Source organism: Stegostoma tigrinum, chromosome 1, assembly GCF_030684315.1.
Source record: "Stegostoma tigrinum isolate sSteTig4 chromosome 1, sSteTig4.hap1, whole genome shotgun sequence".
Taxonomy (NCBI): Eukaryota; Metazoa; Chordata; class Chondrichthyes; order Orectolobiformes; family Stegostomatidae; genus Stegostoma; species Stegostoma tigrinum.
In genome coordinates, this window is record NC_081354.1 from 98,983,905 (window position 1) to 99,003,502 (window position 19,598).

The 19,598-nt window shown below is 40.6% G+C and overlaps 1 protein-coding gene across 6 annotated transcripts in view; it reads left to right on the forward strand.

Moving 5' to 3' along the window:
* n4bp2 (NEDD4 binding protein 2) overlaps nucleotides 1-19,598 on the forward strand; it is an 89,323-nt gene that overhangs the window by 33,697 nt on the left and 36,028 nt on the right. For 5 of the 6 annotated variants that reach the window (XR_007247585.2, XM_048531427.2, XM_059647265.1 and 2 more), the window contains 3 exons: nucleotides 772-848; nucleotides 13,290-13,445; nucleotides 14,372-16,623. Coding sequence is in view for 5 of the 6 variants with exons in the window: in XM_048531427.2 (XP_048387384.1) it covers nucleotides 772-848; nucleotides 13,290-13,445; nucleotides 14,372-16,623 (2,485 nt within the window). In the remaining variant the exon portion in view is untranslated. The remainder of the gene's footprint in view (nucleotides 1-771; nucleotides 849-13,289; nucleotides 13,446-14,371; nucleotides 16,624-19,598) is intronic. The other variant, XM_048531433.2, reaches the window with a different exon arrangement.

Below are 19,598 nucleotides of genomic sequence, written 5' to 3' on the forward strand. Positions count from 1 at the left end.
TCAGCAATACTCAATTTCTCAGAGAGTGAGAGACAGATTAGAAAGGTCCTCAGTTCATCGTGTTTTGTGCCAGTCATCAATTCTAACATGTGGCCTGTGGCCTTGTGATGTCATTTCCTGTTCTTTTTCTCAGGGGATGGTAGATTGGCTCCAAATCAATGTGCCTGTTGATGGAGTTCCGGTTGGAATGCCATGCTTCTAGGAATTCTCATGTGTGTCTCTGTTTGGCTTGTCCCAGGATGGATGTGTTGTCCCAATCAAAGTGGTGTCCTTCCTCATCTGTATGTAAGGATACGAGTGATAGTGGGTCATGTCTTTTTGTGGCTAGTTGATGTTCAGTTTGGATTTGGATACCTTGTTTGTACAGACCTTTGGAGAAGTGACCTGGGCTCGTGGATTGAGTTAATTGTGTACATTTTGTGATATCGCAAACAGCTCAGTAAATTTTTGAGGGATTAGAGTTACCTTTAACATAATGACTGCACAACCAAACAACATGTCCTATATTGTAGGGCATAGGAGCTCTGGTTTGTTGTGGGAGGATTTTTTATGCCAATAGTCTAAAATGTTTTAGGAAAGCAATAAGTATGTATTAATATTCAGATATAAACAATATAAAAATATTACATGCATGTACTAACATCTGTCTTTGTTGGAACTGGAGGAGGTGGTAAGGCATTTTAAGGCTGAAGTGTTTATTGAAATAATTTCCTGTCTCTCATAAATTTATTTTATCTCAGATTTTGATGCTTTTTATTTGTTTTTGTATAGGCTATGAAGCAAAACTATAATGTTGTATTCCGTGAACCAGATACCTGGTGGAAGTTTAAACCATGGGAGCTTGAAAGGTGAAGTTAGCTTTTTTTCTGTCTTAGTTTTTCATGATTCACTACTACAACAACGTTAACTTGTAACTATATACCCAAGGTGTTTTATTGGGACATAATGAAACAAAACGTGACACTGAGCCACATAAGACATTTTGGATGAGGTATAACTGGTAAGACCACATCTTGGTCGAAGAAAGAGATTTTATTGAATGACCTTAAAAGGGAAAAGCGTGACAGAGAGGCTCCATGGTGTATAGAGAGAATTCTGGAGCTTGAGGTCTAGAGAAATTCAGGCATAGTCACTAGCAGAGGTGTGATTAAAATTAAGGATACTGTTATGGAGGGGGAAAAGCCAAATTCCTCTGATAATTAAATTAAAACAAGCCCCAATCTGTTATGACGGGAGTAGGGACTATCTTCTAATAATTACCCCCAAAACACTAAGAAGTTCACCTTTCCCCTCATAATCTTTTAAAAAGAGTAGTAAAAGGTAAGAAAAGCCTTGATGTTCACTTTATAACGAACAAACTATAATTTATTTATTTAAGTACTAACTATTCCCTAAAAGAACTAAATTATATTCGAATGCTATTCAAATAAACACAAGCCCCCTATTCCCAATTCCTCCGCCTCTCCGCCTCCGCCGCATCTGCTCCCAGGATGAGGCATTCCACTCCCGCATATCCCAGATGTTCACATTCTTCAAGGACCGCAACTTTCCCCCCGCAGTGGTCGAGTACGCCCTTGACCGCGTCTCCCGCATTTCTCGCAACACATCCATCACACCCCGCCCCTGCCACAACCGCCCCAAGAGGATCCCCCTCGTTCTCACATACCACCCCACCAACCTCCGGATACAATGCATCATCCTCCGACACTTCCGCCATCTACAATCCAACCCCACCACCCAAGACATTTTTCCATCCCCACCCTTGTCTGCCTTCCGGAGAGACCACTCTCTCCGCGACTCCCTTGTCCGCTCCACACTCCCCTCCAACCCCACTACACCCAGCACCTTCCCCTGCAACCACAGGAAGTGCTACACTTGCCCCCACACCTCCTCCCTCACCCCCATCCCAGGCCCCAAGGTGACATTCCATATTAAGCAGATGTTCACCTGCACATCTGCCAATGTGGTATACTGTATCCATTATACCCGGTGTGGCTTTCTCTACATTGGGGAAACCAAGCGGAGGCTTGGGGACCACTTTGCAGAACACCTCCGCTCGGTTCGCAATAAACAACTGCACCTCCCAGCCACGAACCATTTTAACTCCCCCTTCCATTCCTCAGACGACATGTCCATCATGGGCCTCCTGCAGTGCCACAATGATGCCACCCGAAGGTTGCAGGAACAGCGACTCATATTCTGCTTGGGAACCCTGCAGCCAGATGGTATCAATGTGGACTTCACAAGCTTCAAAATCTCCCCTCCCCCCACTGCATCCCAAAACCAGCCCAGTTCGTCCCCTCCCCCCACTGCATCACAAAACCAGCCCAGCTCGTCTCCTCCCCCCACTGCATCACAAAACCAGCCCAGCCTGTCTCCGCCTCCCTAACCTGTTCTTCCTCTCACCCATCCCTTCCGCCCACCTCAAGCCGCACCTCCATTTCCTACCTACTAACCTCAGCCCGCCTCCTTGACCTGTCCATCTTCCCTGGACTAACCTATCCCCTCCCTACCTCCCCACCTATACTCTCCTCTCCACCTATCCTCTTTTCTCTTCTTTGGTCCGCCTCCCCCTCTCTCCCTATTTATTCCAGAACCCTCTCCCCAACCCCCTCTCTGATGAAGGGTCTAGGCCCGAAACGTCAGCTTTTGTGCTCCTGAGATGCTGCTTGGCCTGCTGTGTTCATCCAGCTTCACGCTTTGTTATCTTGGATTCTCCAGCATCTGCAGTTCCCATTATCACTGATTCCATTTATATTAACCCAATTAATAAGAAAGCAATAAGTCAAACGTAATCACTCCAAACTTGCACAGGCTGTGTGTCTTCTGGAACTCTCTGTCTCAAATGCCTTTCTTCTGCCAAGTCTGCTGTTAGGAGGGTGTGTCTGTGAGGTTTTTAATGAAAAATGCTGATGTACTATTGATAGGTCTTTTCGGAGAAACTTAGAGTTTGTGAGATCCAAGCTTAAACGTCTTTTGCTGCAGCTGAACATTGATTCACTTTTTTGGATAGCAGTTGGCACTTCCCTGATTTTCACAAATGCCCTCATCTTTATACCCATAATGACATAATTGTATGTCTTATGTAGGATTGGTTCGATGTTGTCAACACCACCAGATTTAAATTCAATTGGCTTTCTGTATTTAGGTGCTTGTTTTCAATTAATTGGCCAAATTCAAACTCTCACAACATCAAAACAAGATTGCTGTTCTGCCTGTTACCTGTAAGGCTTCTTTGATACACTTGTTTCACTTTTTGAAGCTCTGTACTGGCAAACTCCAGCTGCTGCTTACAGACATATTTTTTTAAAAAATCTCTGAGCATAAAATTAACCTCACTCCTTAAAGGTCCTATGCACTGTTTTCCCCACTATCATTTTTACCAACAAATTCTAACTTCCTGCCTTCCAGTTCAAAAATACTTTTCAACTTTGCAACACCTCCCCACTTAAGGAAAAAAATGAACCAATTATGAAAAGATGGTTTCATTTTTCTTTGTATGTCTTAACACAATTGTCGCGAAATACATAGGTCAGTATTCTAAAGTTATACCTTTCATACTGATTCTGCATACATATGCCATTTGACTGTACTCGTTCTGTCTTCTAAACATATTTTCTTTAAATCTACGATAATGCATCTGCAGTAACATTTTTATGACCCGCAACACATACAGTTTGTAAATTAAAAGTCTGTAACATAAGACGGCAATAAAATAGTCTTGTATACTTGTCCTTAAATCATTCCAAAAAGATGAGAGGGTTGTGATCTGTATACATAACCACCTCTGAAATATTGTTGGCAACATACACATTAGAATGTTGCAAACCCAATATCAAACTCAATAATTCTTTTTCAGTGGTGGTATAATTTCTCTGATGAATATTGAGTGTCTTTGAGAATAACCAATTGGCTTTTCCAATTCCACCATCATCCTCCTGCATCAACACAGCTCCAACCCCTATATCGCTGGCATCGATAGCAACATTAAACGGTTTCAGGAAATTTGACATAGCTAAAACTGGGACGGTTGTTAATATGGATTTTAAATTCTCAAATGCCTACTGGCATTGTTTTGTCCACTGTAATTTTGTGTTCTTCTTTCACAAATCCTTCAGCAGTGCCACTATGATACGAAAGTTCAGCACAAACTTCTGGTACAGTCCACTCAGTGCCAAAAATCAATGTACTTCTTTCTTCGAGATTGGATGGGAAATTCCTCAATGGCCTTCGTCTTTGCATTCCTCGAGGTCATCCTTCCACGTCCAGTGTTATTTCCCAAGAATGTCACATCTGTCTTCGCGAATTCGGTTTTTGCTAATTTTATAACCAGTTTTGTCTCCCGGAGTCTTTCAAAGACCTCTGCCAAATGCACCATGTGAGCTTTCCATGAATGGCTAAAGATCACAACATAGTCAATATAGATGGCACAATTAGTCAATCCTGCCACAATTCTGTTCAAAAGTCTTTGAAATGTGGCCGGTTCCATCTTCATACCAAAGGGCATAACTTCAAATTGATACATTCTTTTTGGAGTTGCAAACACAGAAACTTGCTTCACACTCTCTGACAAAGGTACTTGCCAGTAACCATGGATTAAATCCAACTTTGTGGTTTGACCAACTTTTTCCATGTAGTCCTCCAACCTGAGAATTGGGTTATGTGTCCGATTTAGCTATGGTGTTGACCTTCCAATAATCCACACAGAACCATTGATTACAGTCAGGCTGCGGACCTGACACGATCAGCGCAGTCCACTCACTTTGACTCGGCTCGATGACATCTTCTTGGAGCATTGCTTCCACTTCCTTCTGTACCTGTGCAGCTTTGAGAGGCTTAAGCTTGTGGAGCATTGTTTTATCAGAACAGCATTCCCTACTTCAGCCTCTTGTACTATAGTTCAAGTCCTTCCCATTCTATTCCTATATATTTCCTCACATTTCTGCAACAAGCTTTTCAATTCAGTCCTCTGTTCCTGAGACCTAGAGCTCACTATTCTATCCCATTTTTTAAGGACTTCCTCATTATTTAACTTGTTTTGAGGCACATAAAAATCAAATCATTCGGATTCTGACTCCTCACTCTGAAAGACAATAACTGATACTTGTTTCTCCAGTTCCCTGTCCCTCTCATAGTTGGGTTTCAGCATATTCACATGACACACCCGATGAAGTTTTTTCCTATCTGACATCTTTATCAGATAATTCACTTGATTCAATTTCTTATTAATCAGATAGGGACCACTAAACTTTGCTTTGAAGGGATCTCCTACCAGTGGTAGCAGCACCAATACTTTATCCCCACAGGCAAATGTATGCATTTTAGATTTCTTATCTGCTTCTTGCTTCAATAGATGCTGTGCCACTTTCAGCAGTTGTTTAGCTAATTCACTGACTCTGTTTAATCTTTTTCTCACCTCAGATACATAATCCAATTGTGAAAACTCTGATTTTGGACCTACCAACATTTCCTTAATTAATTTTAAAGGCTTTCTTACTTCATGTCCGAATAGCAACTCGAAGGAAGTAAACTGAGTTGATTCATTTGGGGCATCTCAAATGGCAGACTATATAAATTATCCCAATAATTTGGATAATCTTGGCAATAAGCCCTCAGCATGGTTTTTAGGGTCTGATGCCACCTGTCCGTGCTCCCTGGAATTCAGGATGATGTGCACTTGATTTCAAGTGTTTGATGCTGAAACTATCCATAACCTCCTCAAATAATTTGGCAGTAAAATTGGACCCTTGATCTGACTGACCCTTCCTGGGTAGGCCATAAAGGGTAAAATAAGCAACCAACACTTCCTTAACCTTTTTTGCCTTGACACACTGATGGAATTGCCTCCGGAAATCTGACAGACACATCCATCATGGTTAGCAGATATTGGTTCCCACTTCTTGTTTTAAGGAGGGGACCTACACAATCAATCATAACCACATGAAAGGTTCTTCAAATGTGGGAATTGGCATCAAAGGTACTGGTTTTATTACAATCTGTGACTTTCCTAACATTTGACAAGTATGACAGGTACGGCAGAATTCAGCCACATCCTTATGCATTCCAGGCCAATAGAAGTGCTTTTTACCTTAGCCTGAACAAAAACAAAGTTGCTGGAAAAGCTCAGCGGATCTGGCAGCATCTGTGGAGGAGAAAGAAAAGTTAACGTTTCAGATCCGGTGACCCTTCCTCAGTATCTTAGCCGGAGTCTTCCTCACTCCTAAATGACCTTCTACTGGTAATTTGTGTATTACCCATAATACTTCTTGTCTGTATGCTACCAGCAACACAATCTGGTGAACTTCAACCCATTTCTCCTCTTCACTAACCTGCCGAGGTCTCCATTTTCATTTTAGGATTTTACCCTTAAGGTAGTAGTATTCTGATTCCTTTTCCAAGTAAGCTTTATGATGTAGACCTTTTTTGTCTCATCTTTTTGTTGTAACTCCAATAATCTTTGAAAACTAAACATGTCTCCCAGATCCTCTACCTGCTTAGGTTTTTCCTTTACCATTTTGTCAAACAAGGCGTCAGCTAACTGGAACTCACTCCATCTTTTTCTTTGGTTTTCCCCTCTTGCTTTAACCTATGACTGTGGGTAGTCACCGCGCAGTGGAAAAATTCCAGGGTAGTTTTAACTCGTGAGTTCCCTGGTTTTCCTTTGGCTTCTATACTACAAGGGGTGTCACTCCTACTTCAGATCCTGCTAGGTCGTCTTCAAGAAGAAATTGTATTTTACAGGCTTCCAAATCTCTCCACCCTTGACCTCATCCCAAGACCAGCACTTCTTGTCCCCGTCTCCTTGACCTGTCCGTCTTTTCTCCCACCTATCCGCTCCTCCAACCTCACTGACCAACCTCCATCCAAACTCCTTTCCTACATTCACCTGTCCTGACTTCATTCCCGCCTTCTTGACCTGTCTGTCTTCCTTCCCACCTATCTGCTCCATCCAGCTCCACACCTTGTTATCTCAGACTCCAGCATCGGCAGTTCCTACTACCTCTCATTCCTGGAATTTGACCCTCTTTCGATCTCTCCTATTTTCACTTCCCCAATCTTGATTGGACTTTACAACCTGATCTTACACAAGGGAATGCTAAATCTCTATCTGTCTATTGCATAGATTAGCACTCTCTCCAGTAACATTTCAGAAGGAGTGCAAATACTTTCGTCTCTTACCTTTAGAGACGGACCAGCTCCCATTTCTCTCAGTATTGTTCTTTACATTCTCCCCCTTGTTCTTACTGAGCAAACCTTACCCACAGAGGTGAAGTTTTTGTAGCCATCTCAAAGTCCAGCCCGTAACTAGGCTGTGCACTCTCCTACAGCTCCTCAACTCCCTTGGGGATTTCCTTCACTACCTTAACTAATCCTACTGGTTTAGCATCTTTTACGGCATCCTTTTTCCCAGTGCCTTTCTTAAACCGCCGGCACTGTGACTTTATGTCCTCCTCCTTTACAGTGAAAACACCTGAGGCTTCTTGCCTCCTTTTCACCCTGTTAATTTTCTTTTTTTGCCTGTGGTAAACTGCTCCCAGTGTGATCTACTTTTTGTTTTTCATTGACAGATTTTCCTCTTTCCCAATTCCTATCCCCCATTCCTAATGAAATTGCTGTCAGAAGCTAAAAATCGTTTTATGCACTAATGCATATTCATGCGCCGTCTCTGCAACCTTCTTACTTTGGTAACTTTCTGTTCCTCAATATGAGTTCTTATCATCTCTGGAAATGAATTTTTGCAGCAGAATAATCTCTCTAAGATCCTCATATGTTTTGTCGACCTTTAATTCTCTCACCCCTCTATTGAAATTGCTCTGTTTAATTCTTTCAAACTGAATATAAATCGGACCTGGTTCCATGTTAATGTTTCTGAACTGTTGTCTAAGTGCTTCTGGTGCCAATTCGTAGGCACTCAAAAAAACCTGTTTAACCTCATCGTAATCTCTTGACACCCCATTTGACAGCACTTCAAACACCTCAACAGCCCTGCCTACCAAATTGATCTGAAGTAACATTATCCACATGGTCTGTGGCCAGTCCATCTGCCTGGCTAGTTTCTCGAAGGAACTTAAAAAGACTTCTACATCTTTATCATCGTTCTCATTTTTGACATATTTATAAATATCCCTGCCATATCTTTGGCCATGATAGGGTTACTCATCCTCAGTTCGATCTTGTACTTTTACTTCTGTCATTTGGAGTCAGTTTGCTTCAAGTTCCAACTTCATCTTTTCCAACTCAAACATTCTTATTCTTTCTTCATCTCTTTCCTCTGCTTGTAGTTGTAATTCAAACTCTCTCACTTTCCTTAACATTCCACAATGGAATTGCCTCTGGAAATCTGGTAGACACATCCATTAGGGTTAAATTGCCAAAACATCTGTGTTCCCTTCATAATAGAGTCACCTATTGTAATTGCTCTCCTATTCTTCTCTGCACCCCCTTCACTGTGCAACTGAGCTACTCTTTGTACCATAGACTTGGCACACACTGTCTTCCCCTGAGAAACCATGCCCCTTTAGCAGAATCCCATTTGGAAAATCTGTTGGAGATATCCCCAGGAGACTCCAGCACTACCTGCCTGGTGCTTCTTACTTTGTCTCACAGAATCCCATCAGTGTGGAAACAGGCATTCGGCCCAACAAGTCCACACCACCCCTCTGAAGAACATTCCACCCAGATCCATTCCCCTACTCTTTCCCTGTAACGCAGCATTCCCCATGTCAAATCCACCTAACTTAGTCACCCCTGGAAACTACAGGTAATTTAGCATGGCCAATCCTAATCTGCACATCTTTGGACTGTGGGAGGAAACCAGAGCATGCAGAGGAAATCCACGCAGACACTGGGAAAATATGCAGACTCCACACAGACAGTTGCCCGAGGGTGGAATCAAACCCCGGTTCCTGGCGCTGTGAGGCAGCAGTGCTAACCACTGAGCCACCGTGTCACCTATCTCGTGAGCACCCTTCCGTTTTCAGCCTGTGCACTCTTTACCTGGGGTATGACTACCTCACTGTATGTGCAATCCAGAAATATTGCGGCCTTGCAGATATTCCAGTGATGACTTCTGATCCGGATCAGAAACATGGAATTCCAATAGCTGCAACAGGAGTCACTTTCTGTGCAAATGGTCATCCTGGACACTGGGAGTGTCCTTGATATCCCACATTCTCCAGGAAGAGCATACTACCTGGGTAAGCTGCCTTTCCATGATTTACATTTCAGTTGTTATCTTTTTGTCCACTTCTTCTAGTTCAGAGAATATTAAATTTATACCAGTGTCCTTATTTGATCCTTGCATTTTAAAAACTCTCAATATAAACGAAAGACCAATTTTTACTTTAAAAATGAGATGGTAATACTGATCTGGTCTTAATTACTGAGGCTGCCACTCTTCCTGTACTGTACTCCAAAAGCCACAATAGATGATGTCAGAACCTCACTATTAGAAGGCAGGATGGGCCACTGGCATGAAGAGTTTTGGGTTATTAAAGGGATACTTGACAAGAGGATTTCAACAGCAGAAAGCGAGAAGCATTTAGTATTGCAATTAGGGATAAGCAGAAATGGAGAATACCTGAGGTTTGAAGCTTAGTACTGGGTTGAGCAGAAAGCTGAGCTTTCTCATAGTAAGGTTCAACTTGAGTGAAGGGAATTGGTAGCAGTGGAGTTTAGTTTATGATGAAAGCCAATCAGGTTTGCTTCAATGTATCTGAATTTGAGCTTTAAGAAGTTGAGATACATCAAAGACTAATTGTCAGCAGAGAGGTGAGGGGCAAATTTGGGTGTCACATGCATTGAATGTGGCCCCCTGTCTGCTAAGGATGTAACCAGGGGATACCAGGTGGATGAGGGAAAAGGGATACTTTAGTGACACTTGACTCAGGGATCTAATCTGCCAATTTTTGTTAACTTTTACATTGATTATGGTTAGGCTTTTCTAGCTTGCTATTTTAGGAAAAATTGACAAAAAGCAGTACAATATTCTTGTAAATTCACAAACATTCATTAATCATATGATTAAAAGTTTCCATCCAGCACTTTTAAGGTGCTTTTTTTTTGGTATGTAACACCAAATTCTAATTGAACTGTCTTTAAATGCAATGAAGGGAAAGAAGCTAGTAATTTCCTACATCTCTGACTTTGCAGTTATCTAGCGTCACCCAAAAAAAGGAGTCTGAGCAGATTTTTAAAGAAACATTCAGCACAAAGAATGTTAGCACTTGACCTTGTGATGTATCAATTTATAATCATTCCCTTAGGGAGTTCCTGACAAATAGTCTTAAAAAGGTAAGCTAGTGAATAGCTAATTTTCACAACTGTGCTTCAGACTGTTTATGAGAAATGCCACAGGGTGTGAGCTGGAATATACATCTGTCATATTTCACAGTTGTGCATTAGGATGCAAAACCTAATAAGGTTAGGTGGATAGATTTGCCTCACTGGTGCCTAGAATCTCTGTTGAGCAATTTCTTCATCTGCATACGTCCTGTGTTTTTATATAGCCCCCTTTGAACTTTACAAACATTGCCTTCTTCTATATCTATGGCATTCTCTGTGTCTCCAATTAGGGGGAGGTAGTGGTAATGGCACTGGACCAGTAATCCACAGGCCTAGGCTATTGCTGTGGGGACATGGGTTCAAACTGAATTTAAATTCAAATAATATATCTGTAATTAAAACCTAGCCTGGGTAATTGTGACCATGAGATCACTGTCAACCTTAAAAACTTAATCCAACCCGAGGAAATAAGTCCTGTGTCACTGGCAGGACAGACCCACCAGGGGTAGTGGCACCTTGGCTCACAGTTGGGAGAGGGTTACTAAATAAAAACTGAAAGAACTGCGGATGCCGTAAATCAGGAACAAAAACAAAAGTTGCTGAAAATGCTGAGACTGAGAACCTGAGTTGAAACCTGACTGGAAACGTTAACTCTGATTTTTTTTTTCTTCACAGATGCTGCCAGACCTGCCTGAGCATTTCCAGCAACTTCTGAGAGATAGTAAGAACTGCTGATGCTGGAGTCAAAGATAACACTGTGTGGAGCTGGAGGAGCACAGCAGGCCAGGCAGCATCAGAGGAGCTGGACCTCTGTTTAGGGTCGGGGCCCTCCTTCATATTTTCTTCAGAGCTTGCTGTGCTCCTCCAGCTCCACACTGTGTTGTCTCCAGCAACTTCTGTTTTTGTTAGGAGAAGGTCGCCTTGGAAGTCCATAGTACTGATTGTGGACCGCATGAAGTCTAATGGTATCAAGTCAAACCTGGACAAGGGAACCTCCTGCTGATTATCACCTACTACCTTTCTCTCCTTTTCAACTCCCAGCACTCCCTATCCCCTCAACGAATCATTATTTGACTTATCAGCTGTGTGGCTGGTAAGGGAACCAACAAGAAGGAAAAATCTACTTACCCTCACCGATCTACCAGTTCCACATACACCTGTGCCATGATAGTATTGGTAGGCGTGGCCACTGTGTGGCCGTTATGGAGACCAAGCCTTTGTCTTCCCTCTGAGGTAACCTTACATTGTGTGTCAGTGGCAGCAAAATTTGTAAACATTGACCACTGATTGGGTCAGACACAATAGACAAGACAGATTTCCTTCCCAAAAGGGCATTCTTGACCAGGCCTGCTTTTACAGCAGACAAGAATGGTTTAATGATGACTCCCCTTTTAATTCCAGATTTATGAATTGAATTCACATTCAGCTAACAGCTGTGCTGGGATTGAAACTCATTTAAACCCCAGAGTATTGGTTTGGGCCTCTGGATTACCAGTCCATCATCACTGTCAAAGAGGAAGCCAAACCATAGCTTCGGCACTAAACTCTATTTATTGGCTATGACCCACAAGTTAAAGTTGGCTAAATTTGAGATTTGGATGTTCAAGCTGTGAATTCAAAACCCCTACTGCAATCACGACACTAGTAAACTGCAAGGAGACATAGGGCTATTTGTACGTGCACAAATCCTGGCTGTCTGTCATGGGATCACATAGAAACAATTATACTCTCTGGAGTTCTCTTCTTAAAGTTCTATTTCCCCCCTGCTTGTTCTAATAAGGATATAATTGATATATACACTTAATCTTACATTTGAAGAATAGTGGAGTTAAAATATTCTGATCAATGTAGAGATGAAGAAAGACTGCTAATCTTTGCTTAAAAGATCACGGTGTTTTTGGTCAGCATTCCACAACAAAATAGCATTGAAATATTGACCTGCGATAGGGTTAGCCAGCCTTATTTTTACAAGGCTACCCCACAACAAGTTTCTGACCCAGTTGACAATTCAGAATGTGCTTCTTCCCTAGACTTGAGGTCGTGCTAGTACTGATGTGTTTCTATCAGAATTCCAAGAATACTGTAATGTTTGCTTCTCCTTTGCCGCTGCCCCATTGTGTGGGGATTTGGTTCTGACTATCATTTCTTTTAAAGTTTGCTGGACAGTTCTTCTGCTGGTCTGTAGTGGCTGCCAGTTCTCTGTTGCCCATGTTTCTCCTTCACTGTCATTTCATTTTAAATACAGTGACTCCTCTCTCAGCTCTTCATGTTGAGAGGAGTGAGTGATATAGAGAATGAGATGAGGAATGAGCTTCCAAAAAACGTGTGTGAGAGCCATAAACAGAGGAAAGTAAACAGAAATATTGTAAGAGGTTTTCAGAATAATTAGAGAATGAGAATGAAACCAGCGTTCGGATGCAGAAGGAATTTTCAATCTTGGTTAATCTTGTAATTTGGCTTCTGTAATTTTACAGAAGCCATGGAGCATGCAAACCATTTGTATCACCACTTGCACATCTTGGTATGGCCTTTGCCTTGTTACTCAGGTTTTCACTGTTCTGTATTAAAGTTAACATTTGCAATTATTCTAGATAACAAGGTGTAGAGCTGGATGTACACAGCATGCCAAGCAGCATCTTAGGAGCAGGAAAGCTGCTTGGTCTGCTGTGTTCATCCAACTCTACACCTTGTTATCTTGGATTCTCCAGCATCTGCAGTTCCTATTATCTCTTTGCAATTATTCTTATTTATTTGTTTTAATTTTCAGTAGATACCAAAATTTTTGTGCTGCTCTTATCTCATCTGGGAAGCTCTTTGTATCCTAAGTAGCTCAAAATTACCTTACACCAGTGGGAAAGAATCTGGGGCAAAGTGTAAAGCAGATTGCCAAGTCTCTGTTGCCCATGTTTCCCAAGTAGAATTTCACTTGAAATTTTAACCAGCTTTTTCTTTGCTTATTTTGTTATCCAAAGTACACTTTTGAAATTATGCCTATTTATCCTTAGACGTAATATTCATGGGGTGTCAAAGGAGAAAATTAAAGCAATCATAGATCACTATGAACACCATGTTACAGTGAACACTATAATAAAGTCGTCGGAACCTAAAATCCCAGAAACAGAAACTGTAGAACTGTGTCCTATTGCGAGCGCAGAAAGCGGGTAAGTAATATGTACTAAACGATATCATCATAATCTGAGTTTTTATTTTCTAAAGAATGCTGAGTTGGAGGGTGAGAGCATTCTTTTTCATCCCATGTTGTGTATTGTGCTATCCTGCAAAAAATCAGGAAGTGGGTTTAAACTGTATGTAAATGAATTTTTTCCTTAAAAATGTAGGTTCAAACATAGCTGACTGCCTGCATTATGTATATCAGAAGAAATTTTTGATGTCTAAAATTTAGGCTATTTTCGCCACCATAACTATTGTGGCCGTGCTGTATTTTGATTAGCATCCAAGTCAATGGCTTTTATTCAAACAGATGAAGAATCCTTCTAAAGATTCCCTCAGAAAAGATTTGCTAACAATTTGTTGAATAGTTCATTTGACTTAGTGTTATGCTTCAAAATTGAATCCCAACAGGATGCACTTGAACTTATATTCATCTCTGGTTGATGTAATGAACGTATATGATGCAATGTGGGAAAGTTGCAAAAACCACTTTATTACAATTACAAACCTGGCTTTGGATATTCTTGTTTCATCACCAATTGGATTCAGAGTTATGTTAAAGAATTAGACCTCTTATCAGTTTGTGTTCTCACCTGCACACTTGCATAGTTGATATCAGAATTTGGCCATTTTGTGCACTTCTTTTTTTAATCCCCAGTATCTTTTGCTATTGCAGTAGAAATAGAGGTAAGTTGAATGGGAGATACAACTCTGAATGAAATGTGACAACACTCTTGTGTACTCCCTTCTGCTTCATGGTCCTATTATGCAAATATAGAAAGTTCCATGAACTGTACAACTATTTTAAAAGAATGCCATAAATATAGGGTAATGGGAAATACTGTGCTGCTAGGGATTTTCTTAACCCTAGAACATTTCATAAGAATAACATCTAATTACTTGTGAATTTGTGCAGAGCGATGAATCCAGACATCCATCACATGACTGTGGCAGCAGGACCATCAGCTTCTTCAGAGACCCAAGTTTTAAACGACCCCTTGATGCCTCCTTTCATGAGTACTGAAGACTTGTCAACTACTGACATAAACAAAGCATTCCCTGATAACTTGGAGCAATGCACAAGGCTGCTTTCGAATTTCCCCAGTGAAAGCAGTAAATGTGGGATTGAATATGACACTCGCAATAATGCTACATATTCAAAATTACCAAACGGAGGAAACATACAAAAAGATCAAACTATCGAATCAAATGTTAGTAATTATAATTTAGCCTCTCATACTCAAACTGAAGATGAAAACAGTGAGGTAATCAGTGTGAAAACTGTTGAATCTGAGTTTGAAGCAACAGAAAATACTGAACACGTGGAAAGTCACAAAGATAATTTAGCACAATGTGATGAATTACCAATTGCATTTAGTACATCTATTGGCCAGAGAATTAGGAGAAGGAAATGGCAAGGTGCCAATAGTACAAACAATGTTTTGCAATATACAGGAACACCAAAACTGCCAGTTGAAGAAGACCTATCTGAACAAAATAATTTGACAGAGAAACTACAAGCTGTAGAACAATGTCATCAGATTGTTGAACCAGAATTCTTAAATTTTGTTGGCGATTGGCCAGTAGCTGAGAAATTGAAACCTCAAGATCAGAGGAAAAAGAAAACCAGAAAAAAATCAGAGCCAATCTTCAGAAATAAGTCTGACAACTTGCAATCTGTCATTCCAAGTGATTCATTGAAAGATGCTGCTAGTACTTTGGTTGAACAGAAGAATGTAGAAATCTCCACTGATAGTTCTGATAACCCTGATGTGTTATCATCACCTGCTATAAACTCTACATCAGAAAGAATCTCTGAAAACCAGGAGAAGTATAAAAGCCTAGGAGCTTTTGAAGAGCAAACTGTAGAAGCATTGTCTGATAAGCCCATGAATAGAAAATCTTTGCAGAATAGGGGAGTAGGAAAGTCTTGCAAATTGGCACTAACATTTACTGGTAATAGCCCAATCTCAGAGGAGCCTTTAGAACCTGTCCTCTTGAACACTGACCAGATGGAGAACTCTATACTAATTCCAGGTAATTCAGAACAGGATAATTCAACACAAACAGCTGCTGAAGATTTTGCTCTTTTATGGAAGATTGAAAATCAAAAGGCTGTTTCTACGGAGCTTAAAATATTGACAGCAACTATAAATGAACTTAAAGTAACAGCCTTTGTTGCACCACAAAAATCTGTAAACCCTGTGAAATCGTTGCCCTATAAACTTGTGCATGATAAAAGCACATCTGTAGATGAAAATGTATTTGTTAACAAAGAGGAAAATTTGCAGATACTAAGTGATTGCTTTAAATCTATTCCTTTTGAAGATTTGATTGATTTGTATGAAAAATGTAATGGAGATGTAGAATGGGCAACCAATTTATTGCTTGACTCTGGTGTGAAGCTTTCAAATGAAGATCCAGTGAATGAGATAGCAGTTGCAGATGATAAACCTGTAACTAACAGTAATGTACAAGTGACCCAGATACCACAAATGGAAAAAGTAGACTTTGGTGAACAGTCACAAAATGACGAATGTACAGCTGCAACGAATCAGTTATCTAATGCCGATGAAACTACAACAGGCATAAATAATCAATCCTCAGTGATGAAAGCACAACATAATGAGAAACATCTGGTGTGTCACATTGGACATGAAGACATAAACCCTCCACCTGACACTACTAAAAAACTTATAGTTATAGCTGAAGAGTTGAAAAGTACAACTGACACCAGTGAAACATGTAACATTGATTGTGAACAGTTTACTGATCCATGTGAGGAACATTATGTAGGAGGAGAATGTGATGATTCAAAGCTTATAAAGGATTTGCCAAATGATCATGCAACATGCATGAAAGGTGACATATCTCATACTTCAAATATAGAGATATTAAATGAAAGAAACATAAATGAAACTGCTACAGTATCAAAGCCAGAACTCAATAACTTTTTTGAAAATTTAAGTGAAAATCAGTCAAGCTGTAACACAGCGAAACTTGCAACACAGAAGGAAAATGAGAAGACACTGGAAGGTGAAAGTACAAATCAGGATCATTTGGGATTGTTTTCTGATGCGTTGAAGATTCAATCTTTGGAATTATACTTGCCACCAGAATTGGCAATTCAACTGACTGACTTGTTTGGATCGGTAGGCCTTAATCCAGGTAAGCAAGGGTTCTAGGTTGACTTTACTGCTGATTAATTCACATATTTTGTTTGTATTTTAGAATTCACGGAGGGTGGCAAATACCATCCAAACATTATAAATTTAGAGCAAATGTAGGCTATTCAGCCTTGAGCCTGCCCCACCACACAATATGATCATTTCTATTCTGATTGTGTTTTGAATTTCAGATTGTCACCTAGCCCTGACAACTTGTGATTTTGTTAAACAGGGAATTCAATGTACCTTCACCTCAAATATTCAATAACCTGCCCAGGCCATCTTCTGAAGCAGTGTTCTAAAGCTGCAAAACCCCCCGAGAGGAAAAAAAAACCCTTAGTTTTAAAATAACGGCCCCAAGTTCTGGACTGAACCACATCCTTTCCACACCAACCTTGTCAAGACTTTTCAAAGACATTTATATTTTAGTCGAGCCACCCCTCATTCCTCTAAACTCCACTGAAAACCAGCCCAGTGTGCCTAACTTGACCTCATCACACATCACACGCATTCCAGGTATCAGTCTTGCAAACTTTCTTTAAACTGTCTCAACACATTCACATTCTTCCTTTAAATTTGGTGACCAACAACTGCTTGCGCATTTGAGACGTGGTGTCAAGAATGCCCTGTATAACATTTGTGGGATGTTGCCATTGCTTGTTAGACCAGCATTTATTGAGCATCCCTTATTGCCCTTGAACTGAGTGACTTGCTTGAGCATTTCAGAGGACAGTTGAGAGCCAACTACAGTTTTGTGATTCTGGACTCATATGTAGGCCAAACGAGGTAAGGATAGCAGATTTCCTTTTCTAAAGGGCATAAGTGAACTTAAAGCAATTATAAAATATCTACATGAGAGGAATGATTATAGGGGGCTCTTGTAGTGCAGTGGTAGTACCCCTATCTTTGAGCTAAGAGGCCCAGGTTCAAGTCCCACCTATTCCAGAAGTGTGCAATAACAACTCTGAACAGCCTGAGTGGAAAATTTCTAGGTGAGAGGAACGAGGGTTCTTGTGGACCAGTGGTAGCTATCTACTTCTGAGCCAGTAGACCTGGGTTCAAGTTCCACCTGTTCGAGCTGTTTGTAATGATATCTCTGGTCATGTTGATTTTACAACAATCAGCAGTGGATACATAGTTGCCGTTAGACCAACGTTTTAGACCACATTTTTATTTAAAATCAAAATTCACTATCTGCTATGAAGAGTTTTGAATCCAGAACATTAGCCTGGGGTTCTGGATTGCTAGCCAAGTGCTTCTCCCTAAAATCACAATTGAATCATGACATCCTTATTTTAATGTTCAATTTTTCTATGAAAATATAACATTCCTCTGGCCTTTATTATTACTTGCGGTACATGCATCTAAAATTTTGTCAAGTATGCAATACAACACCTCTTGTTGTTCTCAGTTTAAGAAATACTTTTTTTTTAATCCTTCCTGCCTTTGTAAATAATTCCACATTTTCCCACATTATGCTCCATTTGTCAAGATTTTGCACAACTTGCTCAACTAAGCAATATCAAAGTCCATTTATTCATTTTTTTTCTTCATGCTTTCCTACCTATCTTTGTATCATTTGCAAACTTAGCCACCATGGCTTCATTCTCTCATCCAGTTACTTTTTGAAATCAACCTGTACAGAGATGTTATTACGTACCTCTAGAGAAGATGGGGCTTGTACCCATGTGTCCTGATCCAGGGATATGGGACCCTACCACTGTGTTACAGGAGGGCCCTTTGTTTCTCTCGTCTGCTGTTTTAATGACCCAAATATTCCTGACTCTACACTTCTGGATTTAATGTATTTTTGAATTCATCCTGTTCGGAGGTATTACTACACACCACTGGAGCAGATTGGACTTGAACCCAGGCCTCCTGGTCCAAGGGAAGGGATACTATCATTGTGCCACAAGAGGGCCCTTCATTCCTTTCATCTAGTAATGCTTATGTTTTTCCCCAGATCTCCTCGTCTGCATATAATTTATTTTAACAGTGACGCAGTAAAGAGACACCATAGTGTATATATTTTATTATTCATTTTTTTTCCACAACCAGAAGAAAACCCATGTGGCCCAATTGAACATTAACAAGCAAAGCCTTTTGCTTTTGTTATAGGCAATGCTGGCATTAAAATGTGAAGGAGGAGCTTAGGGAGAGAAGGAGGGGACTAAATCAAAATGAAGTTGAAGGGGGAAATAAAGCACTCCATTCCTGCAGTGCCCATCTTTCCGTAAAGGCATCGAGAGCATCGATGGGCACTGCATGCTCCCTCTTCAGTGGCATCCGGGCTCTCCAGTGTAACGGTGCAAGACGGGCAGGCAGTCAGCAGAGATGACACCTCCCTCTACAGCCTACTATTCCTCTTATCCAAATCACTGATGTAAATTATAAAAAGCTGAGAGGCTGCACTCATCACATGATGCCAGTCAGGAAACGATCCATTTATGGACACTGTGATTGATAGAAAACAATATTTTATTCTTGTCAATATGTCATCCTATTACACCACAAGCTCCTACTTTATGCACTAACATTTTATGTAGTGACTTGTTAAATGTCTTCTAGAAATCCAAATACAGTAGCTGTACAGGCTTCACTTTATCCATAATTGATGTTACCCCTTCAAAGAACTCCAATAAATTGCTTAAACGTATGCTTTGACAAAACCAGGCTGAATCTTTCCAATTACCATGCATTTTTCTAAACACTCAGCTATAACCTGCTTAATTATTGATTTTAACACCTTCCCCATGACAGACAGTAAGCTAACTAGCTTGTAGTTTCCAGGTTTCTTACCTCATTCCTCTTGAATGAAGGAGTTTTATTTGTTACTTACAAGTCTAATTGAACTTTTCTGGTATCTAGTGAAGTTTTAAATAGTTAACACCAACACATCATCTACCTTATTAGCCACCTATTATGAGACACTAGGATGAAGTCCATCGGAATCCAGTATCTTGTCAGCCCATAGTT